Raw genomic sequence first — 26,558 nt, 5'->3', positions numbered from 1 at the left:
GGGAAACTAAGGCTCATGCCGGATGCTATCCTACCGACCCCTACATCACCACCTATGGCGACTAGACTACAAATGAAACCCTATGGCGGTCTAGTTCAAACCAAGGAAGAACGTAAACTCTTAGGGTATGTAGAGATGGAAAAGTAGGGCTACCGAACGGTACCTTTGTTTAGCTTCGAGGTGGCGCAGATCGCCACTACTTCAGATCGCTCGAGCATGGAAGGCCCTTCCTACCGGTTGGCGACCGCAAATCGCCAGTTACCGTTAGCACTCGCCGGAAATCGCCGATCGCTGTTAGCACTGCCGGAATCGCCTCAGATGGAGCTCTCACTCGCAGAATGCAAAGTGAATTCACCACCGGGATCATCCTATTTATAGGAGGAGTTTGACAACGGTACTCTCGAAAAACCAACGGCGCGTTAACGCGCGCGCATCATCACCTGCGCCACGTGTCGCTCATCCATGGAGCAGACGGCACGCGAGGCGCGGTCGGCGCCGACGCCCTTCACCCATCGCCGACGCGACCTTCTCGATCGCTCACCCTCGAACTAATGATGCCTGGGACAATGTCTTGCCCTTCCCAAAGATCGAAGTTATCGAACGGTAGGGCCGTGGTTCCTTCCGAGACAATCGCAAATCCTTCAAACTCTCACAAGGGGACTTGGGGACTCTGTTTATACCAAAGTCAACACCAATGAATATCAAACACGTGGACCAAACTACGTGTGCCACTCACCTTCGGTACCAAACCTACCGATCGCAACATTAGGGCAACCTCGCCTGCTGCAGATGTGGCCTCACAATTGACGCCCTAGAGTCCCACATCGAAACTCTAAACAAATTGCACACCTCCCAAGGCCTATAAAAGAGGACATCTATCCCGGCAAGGTAATCAATCGTAACTTACGGCATCGCCTATTGATCCGTAGTTCAAACTTACTCAATCCGTACTTACTAAGTATCGGAGAGCCTTCGTCGGACACACGGTCTAGGATTACCGTGGTGTTTGCTATCTTACTGATCGCACACCCTACCGAGGACATCGAACATCGAAGAGACCTAATCACTAAGTCAGCGGGAAAGTATTAAACCATTTTTCTGCGTCAGCGAGATCTAAACTGCAATGTCATATTTGCAGGTACATTAAAGAATGAAGCACCGTTACTTACTATAGTGGGAGTTGTCCGGAGAAATGACAATGTGCTGATGATCCTTCCTCCCCTTGAGCTGATCACGACAGGATGCCAGTGGGCCAAATATATCTTTCCAGCTAGCTTTTTATTTTGGGGTCAATGTAATTCTATTTAAATAAAGAATAATGCTACTCTTACCACATTTGTATATCACATTCTCATACCACCTTATGTGGCAGATGAGGTGGACAACATATCAATTAAAATTAATTTGAAGTTTTCTTATCTTTTATGATTTATTGACACTTTTTAATTGATGTGATTGTCCACTTCATCTGCACATAAGGTGGTATGAAAATGTGGGATATAAATGTGGTAATGTAACATTACTCTTAAATAAATTGAAAAGGATTACAACAGGTGGAGAACCACAAGCTAAAAAAACCCGAAACACTAGCAAAACAAACAAACAAAGTGCCAAACAGTAAAGTACGTAAATGCAAAGTGAAGGCGTAAGAACAAAAGCCCAAATTGAAAAAACAGAAACCCTAGATATAAGCATAGACCACAGCCCAGAGACCATCTGCTGCAACACCATCGCAAATCCGCAATCACCTAGGTAGAGTAACTGGTAATAACACATGCCAAAGGTCTAGGCGGAAGATGGGAGGGAACTAGCTACCCGCACAAAACGTGGTCCCATAATCCAAGGGACAAGAGTTTTAAACGCATCCCCACACCACAGATAGATACCACCACCGAAAGAGATCGACGGAAATTGTACTCGCAGAGTCGAGGAGCAAAGGGTGGTGATTGAGAACCAACAATGAAGGGTAGACGCTGGCCAAAGGAGAGAGAACTGTATAGGGAATTAAAACTCATATATGAGACATAGCTCTGAGAAAATGCACCATAGGGAGTGGGAGGAGCTGACGACTCACAAGTAGGGGAGGAGGCAAAGAAGAGAAGACAAGAAACACAAACAACAGAGAAAAAAACCTCTCACAGTGGAGAGGATGAACACTCACAAGGAGAGAGGAAACTCCCACGAGAGAAGAGAGAGGAAAACAGGACTTGTAGGAAGGAAGTGAGGAAGGAGGAGAAGGAACCAATACCTCCTCCCCAAAGGCGCCAAGAGTATTTTTCTCTCAAAGAGGTTTTACAAAGAGAGAGGAGGCGTAAGTCATATAAGGTATCTTTCCAGCTAGCTTTGATGGTATTTTTTGAGATGTAATGATGCATCAAAAAATGATGTGATACAAGTTTAGCAGTAAATTGAATAGCATACTGTATAAGCTCGTTTGGGAGTGCTTATTCGGCGCTTATTCGAATAGCGCTTATGCTAATAGCATTTATGATATAAGCGCTTCTACAAAGAAGCAGTTTATCGTTTGGATGTCACATTTAAAAGTGTTTTCCTAAAATATTATAATAAACATAGGAAATAAAAATTTACAGGATCCCAAAATAAAAACACGACTTAAAAAAGTTGTGAAATGTAAAGATATTGATGGATTAATAGAAGCTTAACAGTGTGTTTGGATGATCAAATTTAAAAGTACAAATGATTTCATAAATGACGGAAATTAATGTTCTAGAATTTGTAAAGTTTCTTGTTTGGGTGACTGATTTAAAACACGGAATTTAACCTTTAATTGTAAAGTTCTCTTTTTTTAAAACTCAACATTTCTTAGGACTTTAGAAATGACGACTTTTAGATAGAATTTAAACTTGAGATTTATGATCTCCAAATTTCATGTTTTTTTTCCAAGCGGAATTTCTAAATTTCTATGTTTTTTTATCCAAACACCAGAATTGATTCATGTCAATTTAGAAATTTTGAGTTTTGTCAAAATCCCAAGTTTATTTCCCTCATCCAAACGCACCATAAGGGTTTCCATGGGTGTTTTGGCGTCTGTGGGCCTTTTCGCAAGTAGTGTTTTGGTTTTAATAGGAGAGATAAAAAAGAGATAAAAAAGAAGAAAGAAAGGGTATTTTGGCATTTTAAAAAATAAATATGGGTATTTTCGGCATTTTTAAAGTTTCATTAAAGGGACCCAAGTGTTTCTCTTGTTTTTGTCCTGCAATGATTTTAAGAAAAAGCACATCTCAAGTGCTTCTTCCAAAACCACTTCAAGTACTTTTGGATCTCACCCAAAGAGCTTTTGCAATTTTGTCAAACACTAATTTTAAAAGATAGAAGCGCTTTCATCCATTTAGAAACGCTTTTCGCTGCTCCAAAAGAACTCGAGCGAGCCCTTATTTTAGGCAGGGGTGTTTCTACGTTATTTTTTTCCAAAAAAATATATTGAATAGGCAACTTCTCTCATCTTATCTTGTCTACAACAACTTCTCCCCTTCTCTTTTGACATATAGACATCAACTTCTCCTCTTGCTAGCAATAACTTATCTTTGTGGCAACAATTATTCTTCTCATTCTCTCATTTTTAATTATCTCATGCATCTTTAATTTGAAATTGAGTATTTTAGGGTTTAGGAATGAATTAAAATTTGGGAATTTTGTTGAAATGAATTAAGGCTTTGATTTTAGGAATTTTGTTGAGATGTTTGATTTGTTGTTGGTATTTTTGAGTTGTTTGACTTGTGTTGGTATGTTTGATTAGATGCATTTATGCTATTTTGAGAATTTGTTTGTTTTTGTTGAGATGTTGATTTCTCTTCTTGGCAAAATCTTCCTGAATCTCTCATTGTTAAGCCTCAAGTTGAAAGAGTTGAGAATCAAAGAGTCAATGATAATCAATATTTTAATATCAATTATCTCACGTGTGATCCAGGATTACATTGTCTAGTTTTAATTTTTGTATTTGTTAAACTTTTATTTATTGATAGAGATGCATTTGAGGATAAGGCTCAAAACGTCCCTATGACTATATGTATCTTTATATGTTTATTAACGAAATCCACTCGTATCATCGAGTTTAGTATGTAAGTATTGCCCAACCGACTTTTGAATTCTGAAACCGCCACTGATTTTAGGTATTTCTTTTTCAAGAGTGTATTCTTTCCCTCCATTATTATTATTATTATTGATGACATTGGTGATGGCGTATGCAGGAAGAAGTTGTGTTTATAACAAATTAAGATGGGGGTGGTGGTGTTTATTCCTTTAACCTGGTGTATAATCTTCTTGGGTTTCCTTTCCTTTTCGATTTTTCTTCTAGCGTTTGAAAGCTTTTGTAACGGGGTGGCTTGATAAAGCAAGGGATTTACATAGTACAACACAACACAAAAATTCCTTAAAATGATACACTTTTGAATTATATATTTAAAGAGATATAGCCGCGCAACTGTATTATTTCTTTAAATATATTCAAATATTTTAGAAGTATAGACGTGCGGTTATACTTATACGGTTTAAATATATTAGAATATTTAAATAGTATAGCTGCCCATATTCTTTAAATATATATACGAATTCTTAAATATATTTGAATATTTAAAAAGTATATATATTCTAATATTTAAATCAGTATCAGTCTTTCTCTCCGTCTCTATTACTGTCACTCTCATCTTCCATGAGTATTATTTTGTGGGTTATGAAATTTTTCAGGCTATGTCCTTTTTTATTTATTAAAATGGTCGGTTGCTTATTTTTTTAACATCCAAATTTTCATGATTTAGCATATTACTTTTAACTTAACCCCGTTGAAATGAAATCATGTGGAAACTAGAAATGGTTCTAGAGCACTAGGTTTGGGGGAAGAATTTGTTGAAGAGGTGGTTGTAAGAGGGTTTCTGTTCTATAGAGCATGCAGAGAATTGGATAAGGATATCAAAAGCAACTGATGAATCCGATCAATGCTGATCTACGGTTCAACATTTTGCCCCAAAATGTGTGCCCTCATCGGATAGCGTCAACTACCAAAACAAAATGGATCTCTTTGTTTTTTTTTTTTTTGTTTTTTTTTTTTTTCAGAGTTTTGGGGTTATTTGGGCTTAGACCCAACTGCTGCTGGACTGGGCCAATGGAAATCTCAGGTTAATGGGTGTTATTATAACTGGCTTTTTAAACCAAGGATATGACCAATGCACCTTGCATAAAAAAATAATTCTAAAACCTCTTTTCATGCGTTTGGGTGTACTGATTAAATATCTTTAAAAAATAAAGGAATGTAAGAAATTTAAACAAAAGAAATAGGCAAGGTTAGCCATCTTGAGCTATTTGGTGTTGAAAGTCCTCCTTGCTTTTGTCTTTGGTCCTGAGTTCTTTTCCCTCTCTTCCAATATCCCTTGTATTGAAAAGTTCCTTCATTTTTTTCAGCCGGGAAAATTTAGTTGCGGATGGAAGCCATGGCCCACATCTTTGGTTCAACTAGGCCCGGCCACGTACTTTCGGTACGTAAGCACTGGGCCCAACAAGTCTACGACGTTGAGGCTTCTTTTTCAGATGGTCAAAACCCAAAAGTTTCCTTGAGTTGTCAAAGCACACATGGGCTTATCTTATTGAGTATCCGGCCCACACCACAGGGCAGGAAGAATATATGTCAATCACCTTTTGAGGTCTAACTTGTGTTTGAAATGCGATGCGGAGTTCTAATCACCTCTCACCGTAGTGGACTCTCAAAACAGTTTGATCAAATGTCAAATTTTACGACTTGAAATCAATTGGACCAAACAATTCGTTTGTGAATGCATTTATTCTTTCGACGGCTCTCACTCACATCCATTCGATTTTTTTCTTTTTGGGTTTTCTTTTGTTCTATGAATATATGTCCCAATATGCCATGCATGCACGTATCCAAAAAAATATCCACACAAAATAAAAAAAGCAGTTTTTGTGAATATATATATATATATATATATATATATACTCAATGCCCTCTCTCTCTCTCTCTCTCTCTCTCTCTCTCTCAGCTAATTGATTCCTCTCTTTGATCCTCTCGTAAAAAAAAACTGCATCATTTGTCTGTCAATCAAAATCAATGAATTGAATTGGATCCCCCACAGAATCCGATTCTTACAGTTCTTTCATAATCTCCAAAATGGGTTCAAAATCATTAGGCCCTAGCAGTCGTGCATGTTTTCTAGCCCAGCCCACTTTTGTTTTTTTTCACATTTGTTTAATCTGACGAGAAAAGAAAAGTTAATTAATAATTAAGAATAAATTAATAAAGCACAGCACAAACAGCACACACAGCTATCAGCTATTGGCCTATAGCCAAACTGTGAAAGTCTATATTGAAATTGGACCTATCTTTTTTCTTTCTTCCACTTGATAATCATGATTTCGGCTCCGTCCATGACACCTTTTGCTTACAGCCTGTGTTGTGTTGTTGTGTTGTTGTGTGTGTTTGGTGGATATAGATAATAGATATTCATTATCATCAAATGCGCTATTAATATTATCATCTGTTTCTCATATGTCAATATTCATATTGCCTGCCGACCACATGCATGTTCTAGCACCATAAACAATTTCAGAAAAACTTAGGTATCCATGGGAATCTAGAATAGAAAAGCATTCAACGCTCTCTCTCTCTCTCTCTCTCTCTGCATACACAATCAGGCAAGAAGAGGAAGAGGTCCAAGCAGAATCAAAGTTGTCTGCTCAATTTTCTAATACAAGTTACACAAACCTCTCAAAACCACATCCAATATCGATATTGGATGCAAATTCTTTGAAAAGAAGAGCTCACTTAAGCTAATATCGATATTGGATGCAAATTATTTGAAAAGAAGAGCTAACTTAAACTAACCATGTCCGGGAAGAAAAATCAAACCTGAGTAAAATGAGCGGGTGTACTGTCTTAACCAACTAACTAGAGTTGGTTTCTTAATTAAAAGGCCATCTAATCAAAGAAATTGAAACCTCATCAACTAAAACACTAGCTATAGCTGATCAAATCAGGACCATGTGACAAGAAACTGCAGAAGATGCCCCACTTCTGCAATGAGGTAGACATTTAGAATGGATGCCATCTCACGTAAAAGTTTGGTAACATCCACACCATTAAATTGACCTAAAAAAACACCAGAAACAAACAAAAGCAAGCAAAGAAAGAGGGAAAGACATGGCCTAGACCTATATAATTATACGCATGTATATAACTGGCACTTTCAAGTTTCAACCACCAGTTTTTCACACGCATTCTCAGCATTAATGTTGCCGCAGAGCCTTTGATAAACTTGAATTCGATTGATAATGTAATTTATGATACATTTTCATATAGCGTGCTCATAGAATTTTAAAAATAAATGTATTTATATCTTTTCAGCTTTGAACATTAAATTTCAGTGTGGAAATATACACAGAGAGAGAGAGAGAGAGAGAGAGAGAGAGAGAGAGATGGCTTAAATATATGTATTTAAATGGGAGATCATCAGCATAAAATTCTCCCACTAGCATCATGTACATGAAGAAAAAAAATGCTAAAGAAAAAGTAATTGCAACATGGTTTGTCTCTCAACCCCACTTGATCTATCATTTTATGCAAATAATGCTTCTGGGACACTACAATTCTTATAGTTTAATTCAATAACCCATATACATATACAGGAAACCCAACTAATCTTGCATCTCCACCTGTCCTCCGGGCTTATTAAATTTGCAAGATTTCATTGACAAATTGCTCTCATAGGAACATGCAATATTCGCAAATTATTTAGCATATTATAAGCTAAAAAGGAATAATGCATTTACCAGTATCACAAATATAATTAATAACTTGATTTATCAAATATATAAATGCGGTGCATGTCACAAGCCAGAATGATGCTCCTCCACTTATTATACCAGCAATCCATGATTAAGAGAGAGAGAGAGAGAGAGAGAAAAAAAAAGAGGTTATTTGAGGCTACTCTACCATTTTGAAAAACCCCAATTTGTAGAAAAATGTAGTTGCAACTGGAATGATACTGTTTTGCTATTCTCAACCAATAATGTTATGACATATGAAAGTGTTATCATACGTGTGATAAATTTATTGGCCAGAAATAGCAAAATAATGTTATCCCTGTTTCATGAAAGTCTTTGTCCCCAACTTGACACCAAAAAATCCTAAAAACCAAAAACAAAAGGAAGGGTTTTGTTTGATTTTGATAGGCAATTGTTCTTAGGCCCAGTTTGGGATTGTTGTAACTTTAAAAAAAAAATTGTTTATGTTGTGCTTTGAAAATAATTAGATATAAAGTAAAGCAGTTTCATGTTTGGTAAACAATAATTTTGAAGTGTTGTTGTACAAGTGTTGTTGTACAAAAAACAATGTCAAAATTGTTTGGTAAATTTTAATATAAAACTATTGAAATTGTGAATAATGACTAAAATAGACATGATGTTGAAGTGTTATGCGCTAATCATATAGTGGTGGTGAAAGAGATGGAGGTGAAGGTGGAGTTGGTAGTGGTGGAGATGGCGATTGTGGAGGTGGCAATGGCAACGTGGTGGTGGTGTTTGCAGAGGTGTGTGGATGTGGAGGTGGTAGCTGTGGTGGTGGTGGAGTTGGATGTGGAAGTGGAGGTGGTATCATTTTTAAAAATAAATGATGATATTTTGGGAATTAAAAAAATTCATTAAAGGCTCATCTATGTTTCTTTTGAAAGCAGCTTTGAAAAACAATTCATAGCCTACTTTTAAAAGTTGTTGTCAAAAAGTCACTATTTTTAAAATAATCGGGGATATTTTATTTTTACCAAACACCTTAAACTACTTAATTTTAAAATGAAGCAAATTTTTGACCCAAAAAAAAAAAAAAAAATCTCAAATGGGGCCTTAGTTATATGATTAGCTGAGGACAAGTATCTAAATCTTTGGCTTTTTTTAACAAGTAATAAAGGGCCAATAGGGAAATGTGTCAATAAGGGAAATTTGTGTAAGGTAAAGTTTAAAAATGAAAAAGATTCTTGTTTTTTATTTTTTCATATATATATATATATATATATATTACGATGTGTAAATCTTTTCCCGCTCCCTTAATGGACCGAAGTCATTGTCATGAATGTGGTCATTTTACATAGTATTTGGTTTTTTTTTTTTTTTGGGGTAATGGAAGTCGGTTGCTTTGGTTTGGCGAAATTCACGGATTTTTTGTTCCCCTCTTTATTATGTGTGAATACGACATAAAGCTATCATATGCATCAACAAAGAGTATGTATAATGTATCAGAAAACGAAGATTGAGAGAAAACGAGAGATGGGGTTTTTGAGGGTGACGTTTGCCTAACAACATTGTTTTTCTTTTTCTTTTTATTTATGGATTATATTCCTTCTTGTGGACATGGGAGGAAGAACAACACGAGGAATACGTCTCTTCTGTTGACCTTTCCACTTGGCTTTTTATGCTCATTGTCGACTTAATTGCTCTCTAATTACAGATTAGAGAGAGAGAGAGCCCCATTAAACTTGTAATCTCTCTTTAATTAATAATTAAACAGATCTCATCTTTGTATCTGCCACCTTATTGATGGGATCGCATACCATGAATAATAAATGTACAAAATTATATGTAACACGAGATTGCCACGTCGTAATATGCAGCTATATAATATATATATATATATAAGCTCCTTTTGCTCTAGAATTTTGTTGATTTGAAAACGATATACAAAACTTGAAGATGATTGATGTTGATCGCTTGAAGGGTTTAAAAAGAGTTGTGTATGAAATTCGCTATAAACAATTATTACAATTCACTCATATAAATATATCACAACGTATACAATAAAAATAGTCCGTTGTTTGTAAAGGTAAAAAAAGCACAAACTAAAATAGTAAGAGAAAGACTTCACTATCAAATCAAAGTGAACAAAAAATTGAGAGAAAAGTAACTACACCAAAGTTTGTGTTGTTAGTAGTTGATATTTACAGATTGCTTTGTACGCTGTAAATGACATGTTCTAATGTAGTGAGTTTATTTGGTAAATGATGTGTATATTTGAGATGTCGTTTGTTGTAAGGGGCCCTCCACGTATAAATAACTCAAACTAACATGCATGCAAAGCTACATGTCTTGCAAACAACCATACATGTCACATGGGTTTGCTTAGCCTCCTCCACAGTTGCACTACTTCTCTTCCGCTCCAAAGCAAAAGACTCTTAATTGGCACTTAGTTAAAATGGCTAAAGTAGATGTTTTTTCCACTATGCACTCGAGTTTTAATCCATTTTGCTTTAATTTAGAATATCGCTTGTATAAAAATAAAAAATAAAAAAAGAGCAAAAGCCCCTTATTGATATTATTGCCTAAACCATTAATTGCAAATATCAATTACAACGTCTTCCCTCTCAACAATTGGGTGAAATTAGTGAGTTTAATTAATTTGCATTGCCCTCCTAATTAGCCCCAACAGCTAGCTAAAACATCTCAGTGGTTGCTAGATTGCGTGCTCAGCAACCCTACATATATAAAACCACTAGGAGTAAGTAATATACAATATGCAAAGTTAAACACATGTACTTATAAAATTAAAAACGTTAAAGTCAATGATGTAGGCACACATCATACGCTTGAAATAAATTGAACAAGAAGATAAATTTATTTATTTATCTGGCCTGGGCATCGTCTTTTGGAATGGAAAGGCATATTTTCTTTTTCTTAATTTATTTTTAAAAAAATGAATTAGTAGCTATTAAAATGTAATTAATTCGGTAATGGACAAGTTAAGTTAAGTTGGGGGTGCAGCAGAGCACTTTTGAAGTTTGAAATGTGTGAGTTGCGATTAGTGAGTGATTAAACAGCTTTCTCATCGTCCAATAATGCTCCACATGACCACACGTCTTTACACAAATGAGCGACACGTGGTCGGGCCGCATTGGAGAAAAGACTTGCCTCGGTTCGTGAATATTATTATAATTTTTGTGAGTGCACGCCAGAATCTTTTTGTTTTTGTGGCTTCTTTCTTTGGCGGAGGAGGAGAGATAGTGGAGTTGCTTGGTTTTGAAGTCTGTTTCTTTATCCTATTCCTATTCCTATTCCTATTCGACATCTACATTTAATTTTTATTCATTTATTTTTCGTCTTAAGATCCTTAAAGATGATGTTTGCACGTGGCCGTGTTTACACCACTTTTTCTCATGTTTAATTAATTAAAACAAGCAATTAACAAGTACAATCCCTACTTACAAATTACCATAACAAGGTTTAATTAATTGATAAATATATATATATATATACAGTAACAGTACGATCCCTACTTAGCTCTATATATCCCACTCTCGACCACCTTTGTCTTTTTATTTATCGTTTTCTGTTTCGAGCCATCCAAGAAAAACACAAATTTCTTTTCATTTTGTATTTTCCAAATCATTCGAAAATATAATCAATTACATTTTTTTTAAAGGCTGCCCGCGCAACAATGAGAATGAGGAGAGTTATTCAGGTTGGATTTTTGGGTTTTAATTTCTCATACTTCCAAATGTAAAATATTGGACACCTTGCGTTTTGTTGTTGTTTAATGTCTAATTTGCCAAAATCGCCTTGGAAATCTCAATCTTTGCATAAAAGAAGACGAGTAAATAAAGCATTTATATAAAAAAGTGGCTGAGCAAAAGCGGTGCGCAAAGTTTGACACTTGGATCTCAAGGGATAATGTTAATCTCCCAATCTCCCAATCTCCCAAAGGATTTAGAGACCAACACATGGAAGAAAAGTAGCAGTGTTAGTCATAGTTCATAAACCACCGAAATCTCCACTTTCATAATCATGTGACTCATCATCATTATCACCGCCCATCATTTTCCTTTTTTAAATTTTTTTTTAAAAAATACAACTAAATTGCTTTGGAGAAATTAATTTTCAAACACAAATTAAGGCTGAAATTACTCATCATTTTCTTCGTATAAAAAGAAACAAATCGAAGTTTTCTGATCAAAAGGTGTATGAAAAGTAAAAGTCGGGTTATGACTTATAACTCAAGTAGTTATCTAATAAGAAACATTTTGGTGGTTGAACATCCTTTCGTATGATATATATGGTAAGAAAAGAAAAGAAAACACAAAAACAAAAGCCGGTACGGGCGGACATTCTCCCACGTGTTTAGCTTGGTATTTTCCGGCTTGACCAAAACAATAGAAGCGGCCGTATTAATTAAGTGGTAAATAACGTTAATTTAACACAGAGAAAGATAAAGCATCGAGGCTTTTCGAACATTTTAGCGTCCACTAAGAGCCACCCACGTGCTTTTCAAAAAAAACAAAAACCTACCCACGTGCAAACGCCGACACGTGGCTCGTATTTTCATACCAATGTCTTTGACCTCAAATAGGCGCGCGCAAAATCTATGGAAATATTCTTTACACAGCAGCTTAGCCTATCGAGAAGAAACAAATAATTTTGTATATAATTTAATTAATTTTTTGTTTTAACTTAATAAGAAGTAAAAGTGATTACTAAACTTAGAGCATTCCCCCGCACGTGCATCAGTGCGTGTTTCAGAACTATTGGATAAAAAATGTTTTAAATCTCAACTCAATTAAAAAAAACCTTTTATTTTATTAATTTATTATTATTTTGGCATTACTCATAATATCGTGAAACTCATAAAATAAATATAAATTTATAAATAAATCCAATCCCAGACATGTATGTATTTATAAAAAAACTCAAACACTATTTAAACATAGAAACACACCCAAAATCAACCCCAAGTCAACAATTGTATATTTTTTAGGTGTGTTTATAAATGGGTTTTGAGTGTGTTTATAAAGTGTTTTGGGTGTTGAATTTTTTTATAATTTCAGCTACCATTTTGGGTGTTTTAGTGAAACTCCCTAAAATAAATTGAGGGAAAAAAAAAAAAGGAACAAAATCTTTGCCATACTTTTACCCATGACAATACCATCAAGTCATACAAGCAAAACCCATGCATTCAGAATAAAAGCTTACCCTACTAGAAATTTATAACAACAAATGTTTTGCTTAAACTCCCCAATTACGTTTTTGAAATGGAGAAATTGTTATAAGATATTGGAATTTACAAGTTGAAATATACATTATCGAGTATTCTTTCAGTCAAAATTACACTACCCATCCACATACATTTATTTATTATTATTATTTTTTAAATCGAATTTAAAATTTCTTTCAATATCGTAAAAGAGTGAGTCGGAATCACGGAATGATGTAAAGTCTGTGGGAGTCCATTAGGATTTGGAGCTACTTGTTCACATTTAGCTCATAGGTGACTCAAAAATGTTTGTCACGCACACGCTGCAAGTTTTTTGGTTGTGAAATGTGAAAGGTTTACAATGTAGCTTACCTGTTTTTTGTTTGGTAGTCGGTGTGTGATTGGTGTAAGAAGAAAATTGAATGCTAATGAATGACAGGGTTCATAACCAGATTATGACACGTCCAATCCAATCCATTTTATCAGCCTCGCAGCATCCTCATCACAAGATAATCTAAACTAATCCAAACCCTACCCGTTTTTTGGTTTACCTTGACGTGGTCAAATGAGGCTCTTTTTTCCTTTTTTTTTTTTTTTATATATAATTTATTTATAGAATTTTTGTTATCTCCTAGTTCTTATCCTATCCAAAGGGGCAAAGGGCCCTTCTTTTTGGAGGTTGAAATTTGGGACTTAAAGACCAATAACAAATGGCAGATGATGGTTTCCACCCTTTATGTGATTTGACTTAAGCTTGGCTACTTGGAGTTTTCCACCAAAAAGGCCAAAAAGCTTGTTTGGTTTTCAATTATTTTTATTTCTCTTTATTTTTATTTGCAAAAGTCTAAGACAGCTGCGGGAATTAAGAGGAAAAATAAAAGGTACATATGATGATTAAGTTCATGGTTACAACTTATAGCCCAGGTGGGAAAACTTCCAAAGCCTATTGGTCCTGAGATGGTTTATAAATAGTTCATAATTAAAATTTGAAAGTGGATCGTCCAGAATCTAGGCATAGTGAAAGTTGATCAAATGCAATGGATTGACCCGTCTCTCTACGTATGAATTGAATTGTTCTAATTTGAGTATATGTCCACACGTAATTTTCAAGTGGAACTGTCCAAAATCAAATTTCAAAACAAAGGAATCAAAATTGATTGCAACGTTTGGAAGTAGGAGCGTTCATTGTCGATGCCGCCGAGTAGTAATGTCTCAATAATTATGCTGTTGAATTATTAATCGTCATTTTAATTAATATTAAACAACTTTTTCTAACGCTGTTTTCGCCATTCACTATTCCATCTATCAATGAAAATGTTAGCTAGATTTTACCTAATTAACATAACAACAATCCAACCCAAAAAGAAGTAAGCACAATAGACTTACGGGCTTGGCAAAATACCCAAAAAATGTAAATTTCATACCATTTATCTAGTGTGCGATTGATGGATCAAACATACTCTTTATTCAAAGGAAAATAAAAGAAGCAATCAATAATGTTATTTATACGTTACACAATTAAATCTAATAATAGAGCAACTAATTTGCCTAATTTAGATAGAATGCAAGAAAAGAACACACCGATTTGATATTTGGGGAAGACCATTGAATAAGAAATGCATCAAATGGGAGGACGTTTAAAAGGGACACAAACCCAACAATTCTCTTTTCACATCAAAGGATTGTTCTGCCTAATAGTTTTTTATTTAGTTGAATTCATCGATTGTCCCCTCTATAAGTCTATGGCCTTACCCCTCACCTCCTGTAAAAGAAAAAAAAAAGAAGAAGGATTTTTTTAATTAAAATGGGTGAATCTCTCATAAATCTTGATTTAAAAGTGGCCCTATCATAAGTTTCCAAGTAATAATGAAATTAACAACCATGCATGAAACTGAAACCCAAAATTAAAAACGGATTTGACCGGTCAAATATGGGATAATTACACCCGTCGTTTAAAACAACTCGCAACCACCAAAAAAGCAACGAGTGTAAGAAGCTCCTCATCCCATGCATCGCAGACTATCGCAGCCTGCATTACGAAAGCCCAAGAAGCAAAACGGAAAGTCCGAGAAATTGACTTAAACGCACACGAGAGAACGAGAAATTGGATCTTTCGCGGGCTGCAACAGACGTAAGAGCTACGGAGTCGTCTCACAGCCCGTAGACACCAGAGAAAGACAGTCGTGAGGCTGCCCCCAGTCAACACGTGTCTCTACCGGCCCTAGCCTGTTGCCGGTTTCATAATGGCGACCTCAGCACAAAAAAGAGAACCTCTCAGGCTTTTAGAGGGCCCCACCTCCACCTCCACCACCACCTTCTGCATCACATCTTCTTTCTCTCTCCTCCCATCTACATTAACCAATAAGATAATATTATTTTAGGATCTTAAAAATAACGTAGAAATATTAAAAACAGAGAAAAAAAACAAAATTCGGTTTTTATTTTTAAATTTTTATAAATGTTAAAAGGAATGGTTTAAGAGAGATAGAGGGGGGGGGGGGGCCTCACTAAAGTTTTCGCTCCAAAGCCGAAGCTCAGAGCTTTCTCTGATTTGCAGAGAGAATCCAAAGGACAACTTCAGAGACAGAACGCGAAGAACAGAAACAGCAAATACACACGACACAGAGTTTAAAGGGAGAAGTTAGAACTGGAGTTGGAGTTAGAGAGAGAGAGAGTGAGAGAGAGGGAGAGGTTGCTATATTTTGAAAATTCCAACCGGCTTCTTTTTCTTCTTATCCAATCCGTAAGTCACTAAGTCCCTCGCATTTCTTTACTCTTTTCCTTCTCTTTTTTTTTAATAAATAAATTTACTTGGCTTTGAGAAAATTTGTTGGATAAAAAAGTTTGTTATGAATCAGCAATTGTGAAGAGATCTAATTTGGGTTTTAGGTTGCTTATTGTTTTTGGTTCAATTGGAAGTTCAAAATTAGGTTCTGATATTGATAAATTTTTGTTGCTTTGTATCACTGGGTTGGGTTTACATAGCAACCCAATTTTCATTTTTTTTCATATACAAAGGATTTTTGTTTCTTATCCTGAAAAAAAAAAAAATGTTGTCTCATTTTGTTCTTTCTGGGAATTTCTTGTTTTGCGTTTGTTTCCCATTCCATGATTTTGGCTCCAATATAGGCAATTTGACTTTCTCACATGTATAAAAAGGCAAAAAAGAAAAAAATTCATTGAAAGATTAGGTTTTTTTTGTTTTGGTTATCCTGAATGTAATTGAGCTTGATCGTTGGTTGATTGGATTCGGAAAGCTGAAAGTTTGACAGATAGTGCTGAAAAAGTTGGACTTTCTTCATTTAATTCAAGCAATCAGTGATAAACGTTGTTTAAAAAAATATTTTTGATAAAGAAAATCCAACATTCGTTTGAATTCAATTTGTTTCAATTCTGTCTGAATAGGTTGCCTCTGTATTTTGACCGAGTTTCCTGAGGGACTTGGGGGCTTGGATTGTTAGAATTTAGCTGTGGACTTTGTCATTTTTACCCAGAAAGAGGCTTTGGTTAGTATTGGGTCTGTGAATTTGGTGCCTTTCCATTGATTGTTTCACGGAGACATGTTGGAGGGTCGGTCCTGCTTGCTTTCGAGGGTGTTTTCGAGCTTTTGCCAGCCAGAAAGCAAGTGGCCTTACATGAGTTGCCGTCGGCTCGAAGATTTTGCAAATGGCAAGCGCCCATTAGGATTTGATGGTGAAGATGACCAAGAGCGTCGAGAAAGGAAGTTGTGTAAGCTATTGAATTGTTCTGAGATGGTGGAGACGACCCAGTCTTCATCTGAGCAATCCGAGGACCAGCAACAAGCTGGGGTTCCTTCGGATTCAGATTCCCTTATACATCGGATTGGTCGGGACAACTCGATCAGCTGCCTGATTCGGTGCTCCAGGTCTGCTTATGGTTACATTGCCTGTTTGAACAAGAGCTTCCGCTCGTTAGTTAGGACCGGGGAGCTCTATAAACTGAGGAGGCAGAATGATGTGATTGAGCACTGGATTTATTTCTCTTGCCACCTACTTGAATGGGAAGCCTTTGATCCCAATCAACGCCGGTGGATGCACTTGCCGAGAATGACGTCCAATGAATGTTTCATGTGTTCAGATAAGGAGTCTTTGGCTGTGGGAACTGAGCTTCTTGTATTTGGTAAGGAGGTGACTTCCCATGTAATCTTTAGGTATAGCGTTTTGACAAACTCTTGGTCTTCTGGAATGAGGATGAATGCCCCAAGATGCTTGTTTGGGTCTGCCAGCCTTAAGGAGATTGCAATTTTGGCAGGTGGTTGTGACTCACTGGGAAGCATACTTAGCTCCGCAGAGCTATATAATTCCGAGACTCAGACTTGGGAGACACTCCCGAGCATGAATAAACCCCGGAAGATGTGTTCTGGGGTTTTTATGGATGAAAAGTTTTATGTTATTGGTGGGATTGGGGGAAGTGATTCAAAGGTTCTTACATGTGGGGAAGAATATGATTTAAAGGCGAGAACATGGACAGAAATACCTAATATGTCTCCCGGACGTACTGGTGCAGCCGGAGAGCCTGATATGCCTGCAACAGGTGAGGCACCACCTCTGGTTGCAGTGGTAAATAATGAATTGTATGCGGCTGACTATGCTGACATGGAGGTGAGGAAATATGACAAAGAGGGAAGATTGTGGCTGACAGTAGGGAGATTGCCTGAGCGGGCAGTCTCAATGAATGGTTGGGGTCTTGCATTCAGGGCTTGTGGAGACCGGCTTATAGTTATTGGCGGGCCTAGGGCTCTAGGTGAAGGTTTCATCGAGATCAATGCATGGGTTCCCAGTGAAGGTCCTCCACAGTGGAACTTACTTGCACGAAAGCAATCGGGTAACTTTGTCTATAATTGTGCTGTGATGGGATGCTGAAGACTGGGATGTATAAGATTGGTTTGTACCTCAACACAGGAGTCTTGCTAATTGGTAATTCCCCTCCTTTCTTTTTTGATTGTTAAATCCCTTTTGGGGTGGGGAGAATGGGGAAGAATTTTGGATTTTACTCAAGATTCAAGTGAATGTTTTCTTGGAATGAAATCTTGAGTAATTTTTTTTTTCCTTTTTTCAGTTTCATTTTCAAACTTCTATTGATTTTCCTCCGATGGAATTTGTCTTCCCCCATTTTTAGTGACATGAGAAATTTTAAAGGTTGGCATCATGTAGGTTAGGAACAGGTTCAATAATATGTTGTACCAACACATTGGTAGGTTGTCAGTTATTGCTTGCTGAAGCTTTTTAAATACACACAACTAGTTGTATGAGTTTCCCTTTCTTAATTGTATTTGTTGTGTTGTCTTCCAAAGAGGAAATAAATTCTGAGAGGTTTTTTTATCTTTGATGCTGGCTTATGTACTGATTACATTACCTGATGAAATCGATGGGCGATATATATTTGCAACTTTCCGTTTTAAAATTTATGTGAGTTAGTGAAGTGCAGTTTGGTTTACCCTTGTAATTGTAATATGAAATATTTAATTTTCTTCATAAACGTTTATGGCAAGAAACACAAAGTAATATGATGTGCCATGTGTAAGCTTTGATTCTATCTGAAGAACAATATAATTGAAGGTGTTTACGAATTGGAAGGCAAAGAAAGCCGTCGTCGAAAGATAAATATAGTTGTCTATGCATCTTGTTCGACGCTCTTCTCAAAGAACAGAGTTCTGGTTCTGTGTTGTTTTTGTTTCTTCGGTGGTGGTTGCCTTATCCACCTCCGTGCTCTTTTGCTTAATAAATTTCGTTTCTTCTCAAAAAAAGAAGGGAGTTCTGGTTTGTGACTCTAAAACCAGACGTGTGGAATTATACAAACAAACAAGTTGCTATGATTTAATTTCACTTGTATCTTCATCCAATTTATTTTTTGTTTCGTCTACGATAATCGTCTTACTTGAAGTTTCGCAAGAGGAAAAAATGGATTATGCTCGTCTTCTCTTCACTGAGTGCTGAGTTTTGCAGGTATGATTCAAAGTTCTTCTCTTTTTGCTAATGCATTTTTCTGATTTGATTGGTAGGTTTAGAATTTCCATGAAGTAGCACTCGTTGACTTACCTTTTTTAATCAGACAAGATATAGATGTGGTCATGTCTATGCACGTTTAAGCTGCTTGACGTGATAAGATAGTTATCTGTTTCTTCTGTGTTGATTAGGGAAATTATGATATGATTGCTGTTCAACTTGGGCTACTACTATGGTCCCTCCCTCCCTTTATCTTTTATCCTGTTTAGTGGATGATAAAGTAGGGTGTCGTCTAATGCTCTCATAAGTTATCTATTTTTTATCCTTTTTTCCGGAACGTTGTTTCGAACAAACAACAAAACAACTTGCAATTTGTCCACACACAAAAAAAAAAAAAAAAAACAAAGCAACTTGCAAGCTTTGAAGTGATGCCAAAGCACAAACAATTCCTGGGCTTTTATATGTGTGTGCGCTCCTAAAATTGACCATTGCATTGCAACTTAGTCCAATAGCTCCAAAATGGGCTTGTCACCTTCTCATATGTTAATCATATAACCAGATACATGGCCTCTACTTTTACAGCCCATGGAAGCCTTCTAATCAATGAAGCCCAATATGATTTGTGCCCCACAAAAGATTACTATCCATGCTAAATGAAGTCCGGTGGTTCGTACTTGCCTAATATATAATTTAACTTCCATGGAAGAAACTTGTATGAAATGGGGATAACACTATTTTCTATACAATCACAAACTGTCACGTGTAAAAGTTATTACGCATAGCATACAGTGATTGGCTAGGGAAAACATATCGAAGTGGTAACAAGTTACTGATCTCAAAAACTTAATGGGAAACAATCGTTTTCTGGAAGCTGATATGATATGGCAGGAGCTAGAAATCAAACCCAACCTGGAGTGAAGATCATATGGTAGCAAATCAAACACACAACACGTATGAAACAACACACTTATCAACTTGTGTCTTCCTTTTTGGTTTTTTTCTAATCAAAACCAGGTGGTCGGGTGTCAAAAGGGAATATAAATTATAATGTAAATCATATGTATCAAGAAAATCTCCAGCGGCTAATTGGCCCTTGTGTTGGGTTTCTTCTATAATGTCTAAATTGACCACTCCAAAAAAAGTCCATGTTTTCCAGGAGGAGCAGTTAAAAACTGTTAGTGCATAATGCAGGTGGCCCATAATCAAACGTAAAGTTCAAATGCCAGCTATTTCTTTAGGGGTGGATAAGGCCACCATCACCATGGATTTAAATTCCTTTTGATGCCCTAATAATGGCTTTTATGTCCTTCTCCCACTAATTGAAGAACATGGGATGGGATATGGTAGAAGAGAAAAAAGCAGATTTCGTTTCTCCTTTTTATAGTATCTTTCAAGACAATGGTGGGTGGTGGCATAAAATATCTGATAAGAATTAGTGGTTTAAAATATTGGATTGGATGGCCCATTTCCTCCAAAAGTAACCCCCATAAATATCCCAATCTTTTTTCTAATCTTCCGGCAATTAATCTATGGGAAGCAGCCCTTGCTCTTGTTTTTTTTTTTTAAAAATTTTATTTTATTTATACAAGCGATAGTCTAGATTATTGGGGAATGAGAAATTCACATACACAACTATGATATGAGCAGATGCTACAATGAGGAGTTTAAAGTGACAAGGCTATTTAAGTAGGTCAATTCTACCATCAAAACATTGAAAATGTTTAAGTCTCGTGATTTCTTTATATTTGTTGAAGGTGAAATTGACCTCCTCAAATAGCCTCCTCACTTTAAACTCTTCGTTATAGCCTCTCCACACAACTATGATGCCATACAAATTTAAACCTAAGACTTATGATCTGCAAATCAAACGATTTTCCATTAGTTTAGATCCATTAGGGAGCAGCCCTTACTTTAAACTTCAACCACAAGCATTAAAAACCCACGTAATATATATTAGGGATATTCGAATTTGCAGAGGCATCTACCATAAATTTTGTCCCCAATTTTACCACAAAGAAAAGAGGAGAGCATTGTCATGGGAAGAGGATATAGCACCTATGCTTAGGTGACACCTCAATTCTATGTCGGGCCAAAAAAAAGTGACACCTGCATTTCATGTTTTTTCTTTGGTTGGTTTTGGACTTTTTAAGATCTTCAAAGATATGATCACTACACTTGGTGCCTACTAATCTAGAATGCTATGAGCCTATGTGGAATATCAACTCAGCTATAAATCATGTGCTGAGACTAGCTATAAGATTCGCTCCAGTGATTGAAAGAATGAATGAAATTGACATCAACGGCGGAGAACCTTCAGTGATGCTGCCACATGATTATTCTATAATTAGGAATTAACAGCCTGAATTGTTAATAAATCATGAAGAATTCCAGAAACTCTATTTCATTTTATTTCAATGTATTATTGTTTAGAATTGTCCTAATTACATTCAATATTGTCTTAATTTGTAGCATCTTAATCAAGATGACAGTCATACATGCCATGTTCTAACATATGTTATGATTTTGTCATTTGTTTTAACAAGTAAGAAATCACCATTTGTGTTGCTTAGAAACTTCTTCTGCAATAAATTTTGGGCCACTTTATTTTTTTTTTCTTTTCTTGTTGTTGATAATAAGCGATATTAAAGAAGGAGAGATTCAAATACAAAACCTCGGGTATATAGATAACTGCTCTTAACATTAACTATTTGAACTACACATCCGTTGCAATTTTAGACTATGTTGTTGAATTTCATTATGGTTGAAGTTTCTAACAACATTGTGTTGCTAAGAATATTCAACAACTCTGACCGCATTTCTTTATCTTTGAATTTCTAGAAATATTTTGACATTTCCAAATTCCAATTTCCAAGCATAGGTGGTTTTCTCCATTATTAGTGGATTTTCTTTTTCACGAGGATATATACATATTTGTTTTGCCATAACCATGAAAGCAATGGTTTTCCTCCCTTTTTTTCCCATAGATCTCTTATCCCTTTCTCTGTTCCGTGTGCATGAATAAAACGATGAATAATTTATTTCTGACCGAGCTAGAAAGATTGGGGGACTGACATGACATCATGTGCATTATTGAACACAGTAGTGTTGTGTATATGTATGTACCAAAATATAGCCATAACCCCACAAGCACAAGACAAGAGTGAGTGACATCGTTGAACCCTGCAAGCAGAGGAAGCCCATGCAACCAACAACATAACATGATGATATGCATACAACTTACAATCAGAATTCGGATACATCTATCCATAAATCATGATGGTCCATATCTGCCAAGTGGTTGAGGCACACACATTATGGAAACTTATAACCAAATTTTCATGCACCATTTATTATGACTCAGCATTTGACAGACCACACCAGACCACTTCAAAATTAAAATCAAATTTTATTATAAGCTTTTCTTTATTTATTCATTTCAAGATACACCTAATGTGTGTGTATGTGTGACAGCTCAAAGCCCTCAAACGCAGTGTGACACATACATAAATATATATATATAATCAGTTGTTGGGAATTAAGCCAAAGGAAGGGAGATCCATGTTACGAGGATTATGTCATGAAGCACTAATTAGAAAAGAAAATGAAATTAGGTTCACTCACCACGTGCTTTGCACCAGCAGATGACTCAGAAGATGACCTCCTCCCACACCCACACCCACATGGATCTTTCGAGTTTTCCTTTTGGCAGATGTCGCACGTTCCTCTCTCTCTCTCTCTCTCTCTCTCTCTCTCTCTCTCTCAAAATTCGGATACATCTATCCATAAATCGATTCATGCCCTTTGTCCCCAGTTATATTCGTTCTTTTATCTGCCGTTGGTGCTTTTTTTCTCGTCAAACCTCAAGCTGGAAGGAGAAGAAAAATCTTCCTACAAGGCTAGTTAATTAATGTTAGAGCTTTCTGCACTTGTGATTATGAGTGGCTGATAATCTCCATTATCCGATTTAGACCTAAACCCCAAACTTAAATATAAACAAAACCTCCAAGTACACGAGCGAGAGAGCGAATGCTTTTAACTACTTAAACTAAAAATGTATTACAAACTATCAACCTTTTACTGTATTCGATGGCATGTTTTTTCATTAGCAGGGGCTTCTAACTTAAGCTCGCCACGAACAAGAAGATTTCAATTCTTATATCCTCCATTTTCTTGAATAGAACTGAGAAATTTATCAGTTGAATTGATAATACATTCATGGCATATTTTTATTTGGAATAAAAAATGCCGAGTTCTATTGGTCAGAAGACGAATTAAAAACAAATGAAGCGGGGCGATCCAGCATAATCCAGACAAAGCGAAGTGTGTCCCCATTTTCTTAATCTTGATTGTTGCTTGGGATGCCTGCCTTTTACAAATCGTAATTATTTCATCTCAATAATTAAGTTGAAACATCTAAATCTAAAATATATATAAGACACTGGCAGGCCAGGGATTAGAGGATGACTTTAATTCCTGCTCGACAAACTGTTCATAATGAATGAAACAAAATAATATTATTTGGGGTTAATATATTTAAGTGAGATTAATTTAACGCAACAGTCCACGTGATTAAGATCCCATGCCCCTATATTTGGGGTTACTTTAACTAAATAATTTGGTCAGGCATGAAGCATCAACTCTTCAACATGAACCTTCTCGGTTACTTAAACATTTATATATTTTTTCTTGGGTCAGGGTGACTTTAAAAATTTAGTAATTAATTACATAAAAATACTATATTTTATACACTATATACATACGTGCTGTCTAAGATGCAGACTTTGATACTTTAAACTTAGTTGCGCAACCTAAATGGTTAAAAAATTAGACAAGATAACACAATGATGTAAGTTAAATCAATGAAAAATAACTTGGGGAAGTTGGCATCGGTGCTAGGCTTTTGTCGTCTTTACTGGAATTCATGAGCAACTTATTCAATACGGTCGGCCGGTCTAATATAAAAATATAGGGCATGTACATCAAGATTGATTATTGATTATTAAAGCATGGCATAATCTAATTAGAGAACCGTCTTTAACATGGCAAGTGGCGTGTTGATTATTGATTTAGAAAAGAGAAAAACAAGTGTGACAGAAGTTACGTACCTATATATAATTATATGTATATTTCTCTAATTACATGATTGAACATATTTTATTCTAATTTTTCATTTCAATTATAAAAAAAATAAATTAAAAAGCAACTAAAAGAAAAATGAATTATTATTATAGACCCGTATAGATGAATTTCTAATGGATCATAGATTTTACAGGAAAAAACCTAAGAGAATATTTTTACATCATGATTCATTATTCTTATGTCCAAAAATTTGTTATTCGTGTTATAAATGAATATATGGTTGCATGATTGACAAGTTTTCTGAAAACAAATGACACACACACACATATATATATATATATATATATATATGTTATCATTATTGAACAAGATCAAGTTGTAAAGATGGAAATGACCAAAAGTATTGTTCAAACTCCAATTCCAATTGGAGAATCTAGATCTCTGATTTCTTAATGCTCCACAAAAACTGTTTGACCCGACTTGTTCGTTTTTCTATCACTCAAGAACAATAGAAAAGGTGTATTAATTTGACTTTAATGATAATGTTCATCCACCAGCTATCTTGTTTCATGGGATTCATACCAGAAGGGTAGGGATGGTAATTGAGCATCCTTTTGGGAGGGTTTGGTTGGTTGGCTGAGTTAGGGCCGGCCGACCGAATGATGATACCGAGTAAATGTGAACTGGTTAAGAATGCATGGTAAATCAACCAAACTGGGGTCTTTGTTGGGAGCTCAGCCGCTGTGTCTTTTGTGCCAAGAAAAAGATAAAAGAAAAATGCACATATTGTCTCTTTGAAGTCTAAAGTTTCAAAGTATAAACCAAACCGATAATTTTCTTTCTTTAATTCCCACTTTGTCTTGCCGACTGGGGCTTGCTCTCTTTTTCTAGTTGGAAGTTTTGAAGAAAAACCCTAGCGACAGGGACAGTCCAAAACAAACAAAATTGCAGTAATTAAAATAGAATAATTTGGATTTTATGCAGTGCAACATTTGAATACTGCCTTTTAGTAACCATTAATTCGTCTGGCCCATCGTTGCTTCAAATCTTATCTTCATCTCTGTGGTGTGTGTTCGTTTCGACATAAAAAAATCAAAGTGTTGCAGCTGTTGCTCAACGTCAACTGTTAGAGCATCTCCAATTGATATGTTGAATTGTCACATCGATATGAAAGAATAAAAATTAAATGTTAAAGTTGCTTCAACAAAGTAGTTAAATTCTATATGGATTTGAAGGCCAAAAGAGATGTGTCAAAAATCACATGTCAAAAAACTTGATGTCAAATATTATTTTAATTATAGATCCCACTATTATTTACTTTCTTTTAAACTCTATGCATCATATGTCTCCCATTTACTTATAAAAATGTAATAAAATATAGTCCCGATCTCTTAGATTATAGGAGTTTAAGAGATTTGTGGTTATTACATCCAACGGTTCACTCACTCTTACACTCTTTTTAAGAATTTTTTTTGAATCATTAGATTAACATCCAACGATGGGTGATCGAATTTCTTGGACCCCTGTGGTCCAAGAGATCAAGGCTGCTATAATATGATATTTAGTATTTCTGGTGGAGTTTTCAAATTCAAATTTAATATTTTGCATTTGACATTTCCTTGGAGATGCTCTTAGCTAGTAATTAGAGCTTGATATATTAATTAATTAAAACAAAGTTAATCAGGTGAACAATTTACCGCCATCAAATACAAAAAGAACTTATATATAATGAGAATGCTTCCGTAACAGTACCTCAAACTTATTCCTTATTGTCATGTAAAAAAGCTAAATCACATGATAGTGAGTTATTAACCTAAAATAAGTCACAGTAGTGTCCGCCTTTTATAAGTTTTTCTCATGAAACACATCACATCGCATGCCCTGGGCTAAAAGCTTACACCGTTTTTCCAGCTGCCATGCCATCCATGGCAAGCAAAAACCAAAAAACAAAATTATTAAGATCCACCGTCAAGGTAGATTGACGTGGGGACACGTGGCTCGTAACTAGTCTTTCATATTCAATAAATATCGTAGCCGTTGTAAAAAACTCAAAAATAAAAATAAAAATAAAAGTAAAAGTATAGTCAGCAATATTTATTATTTATAGAAATAATAAAGTTCACATTTTTTCTGCGTCTTAAAATTCGGGACCATTAAAGAAACAATTTAAAGAGATCTGCCACTCGTACCACTCACCGCTGACATGTCATTACTCTCTTTTTCCTCATTGCTTTTGTCACTATCTTTGGGGGCCTCGATATCTTCCTCCTCCTCATACAAAACCCCATCTCAATCACCCACCGCACATTTTCCTCGACAGCACCAAAAGCCAATCCAACGGTCACGCAGGAAACAATATCATTAATTAATAATATTTCAGCTATTTGTAATGACTTTTTGTATTTTATATTTTTATTTTAATGAGTTTAGTAGTTTCCCAAGCATCTTTTTCCATCCAACACAGCACCAAAAAAATGCATTAAATAATCGCAGCTTCCATGTTTCTCTTACTTTGTGCCCTTTTGACCGGACCTCCTACT

General features: G+C 35.7%; 1 protein-coding gene across 1 annotated transcript; it reads left to right on the top strand.

Annotated features, from left to right (window-relative positions):
• The first annotated feature begins 15,263 nt into the window (after window positions 1–15,263).
• LOC103321602 (F-box/kelch-repeat protein SKIP11-like) lies at window positions 15,264–18,320 on the top strand. Its single transcript, XM_008223425.3, has 2 exons — window positions 15,264–15,716; window positions 16,379–18,320. The coding sequence occupies exon 2, from the start codon at window positions 16,534–16,536 to the stop codon at window positions 17,854–17,856; it is 1,323 nt and encodes a 440-aa protein (XP_008221647.2). The 5' UTR covers window positions 15,264–15,716; window positions 16,379–16,533; the 3' UTR covers window positions 17,857–18,320.
• Window positions 18,321–26,558: the final 8,238 nt, after the last annotated feature.

The sequence above is a fragment of the Prunus mume genome, linkage group LG2, assembly GCF_029339155.1.
Source record: "Prunus mume cultivar Tortuosa linkage group LG2, ASM2933915v1, whole genome shotgun sequence".
Classification (NCBI taxonomy): domain Eukaryota; kingdom Viridiplantae; phylum Streptophyta; class Magnoliopsida; order Rosales; family Rosaceae; genus Prunus; species Prunus mume.
The sequence above is the reverse complement of the archived record's forward strand: the minus strand, read 5'-3'. Positions and strand labels throughout refer to the sequence as shown.

Bases quoted from the DNA above. Each gene is read 5' to 3' on its own strand.
- LOC103321602 (XM_008223425.3), top strand. From the start codon at position 16,534: ATGTTGGAGGGTCGGTCCTGCTTGCTTTCGAGGGTGTTTTCGAGCTTT.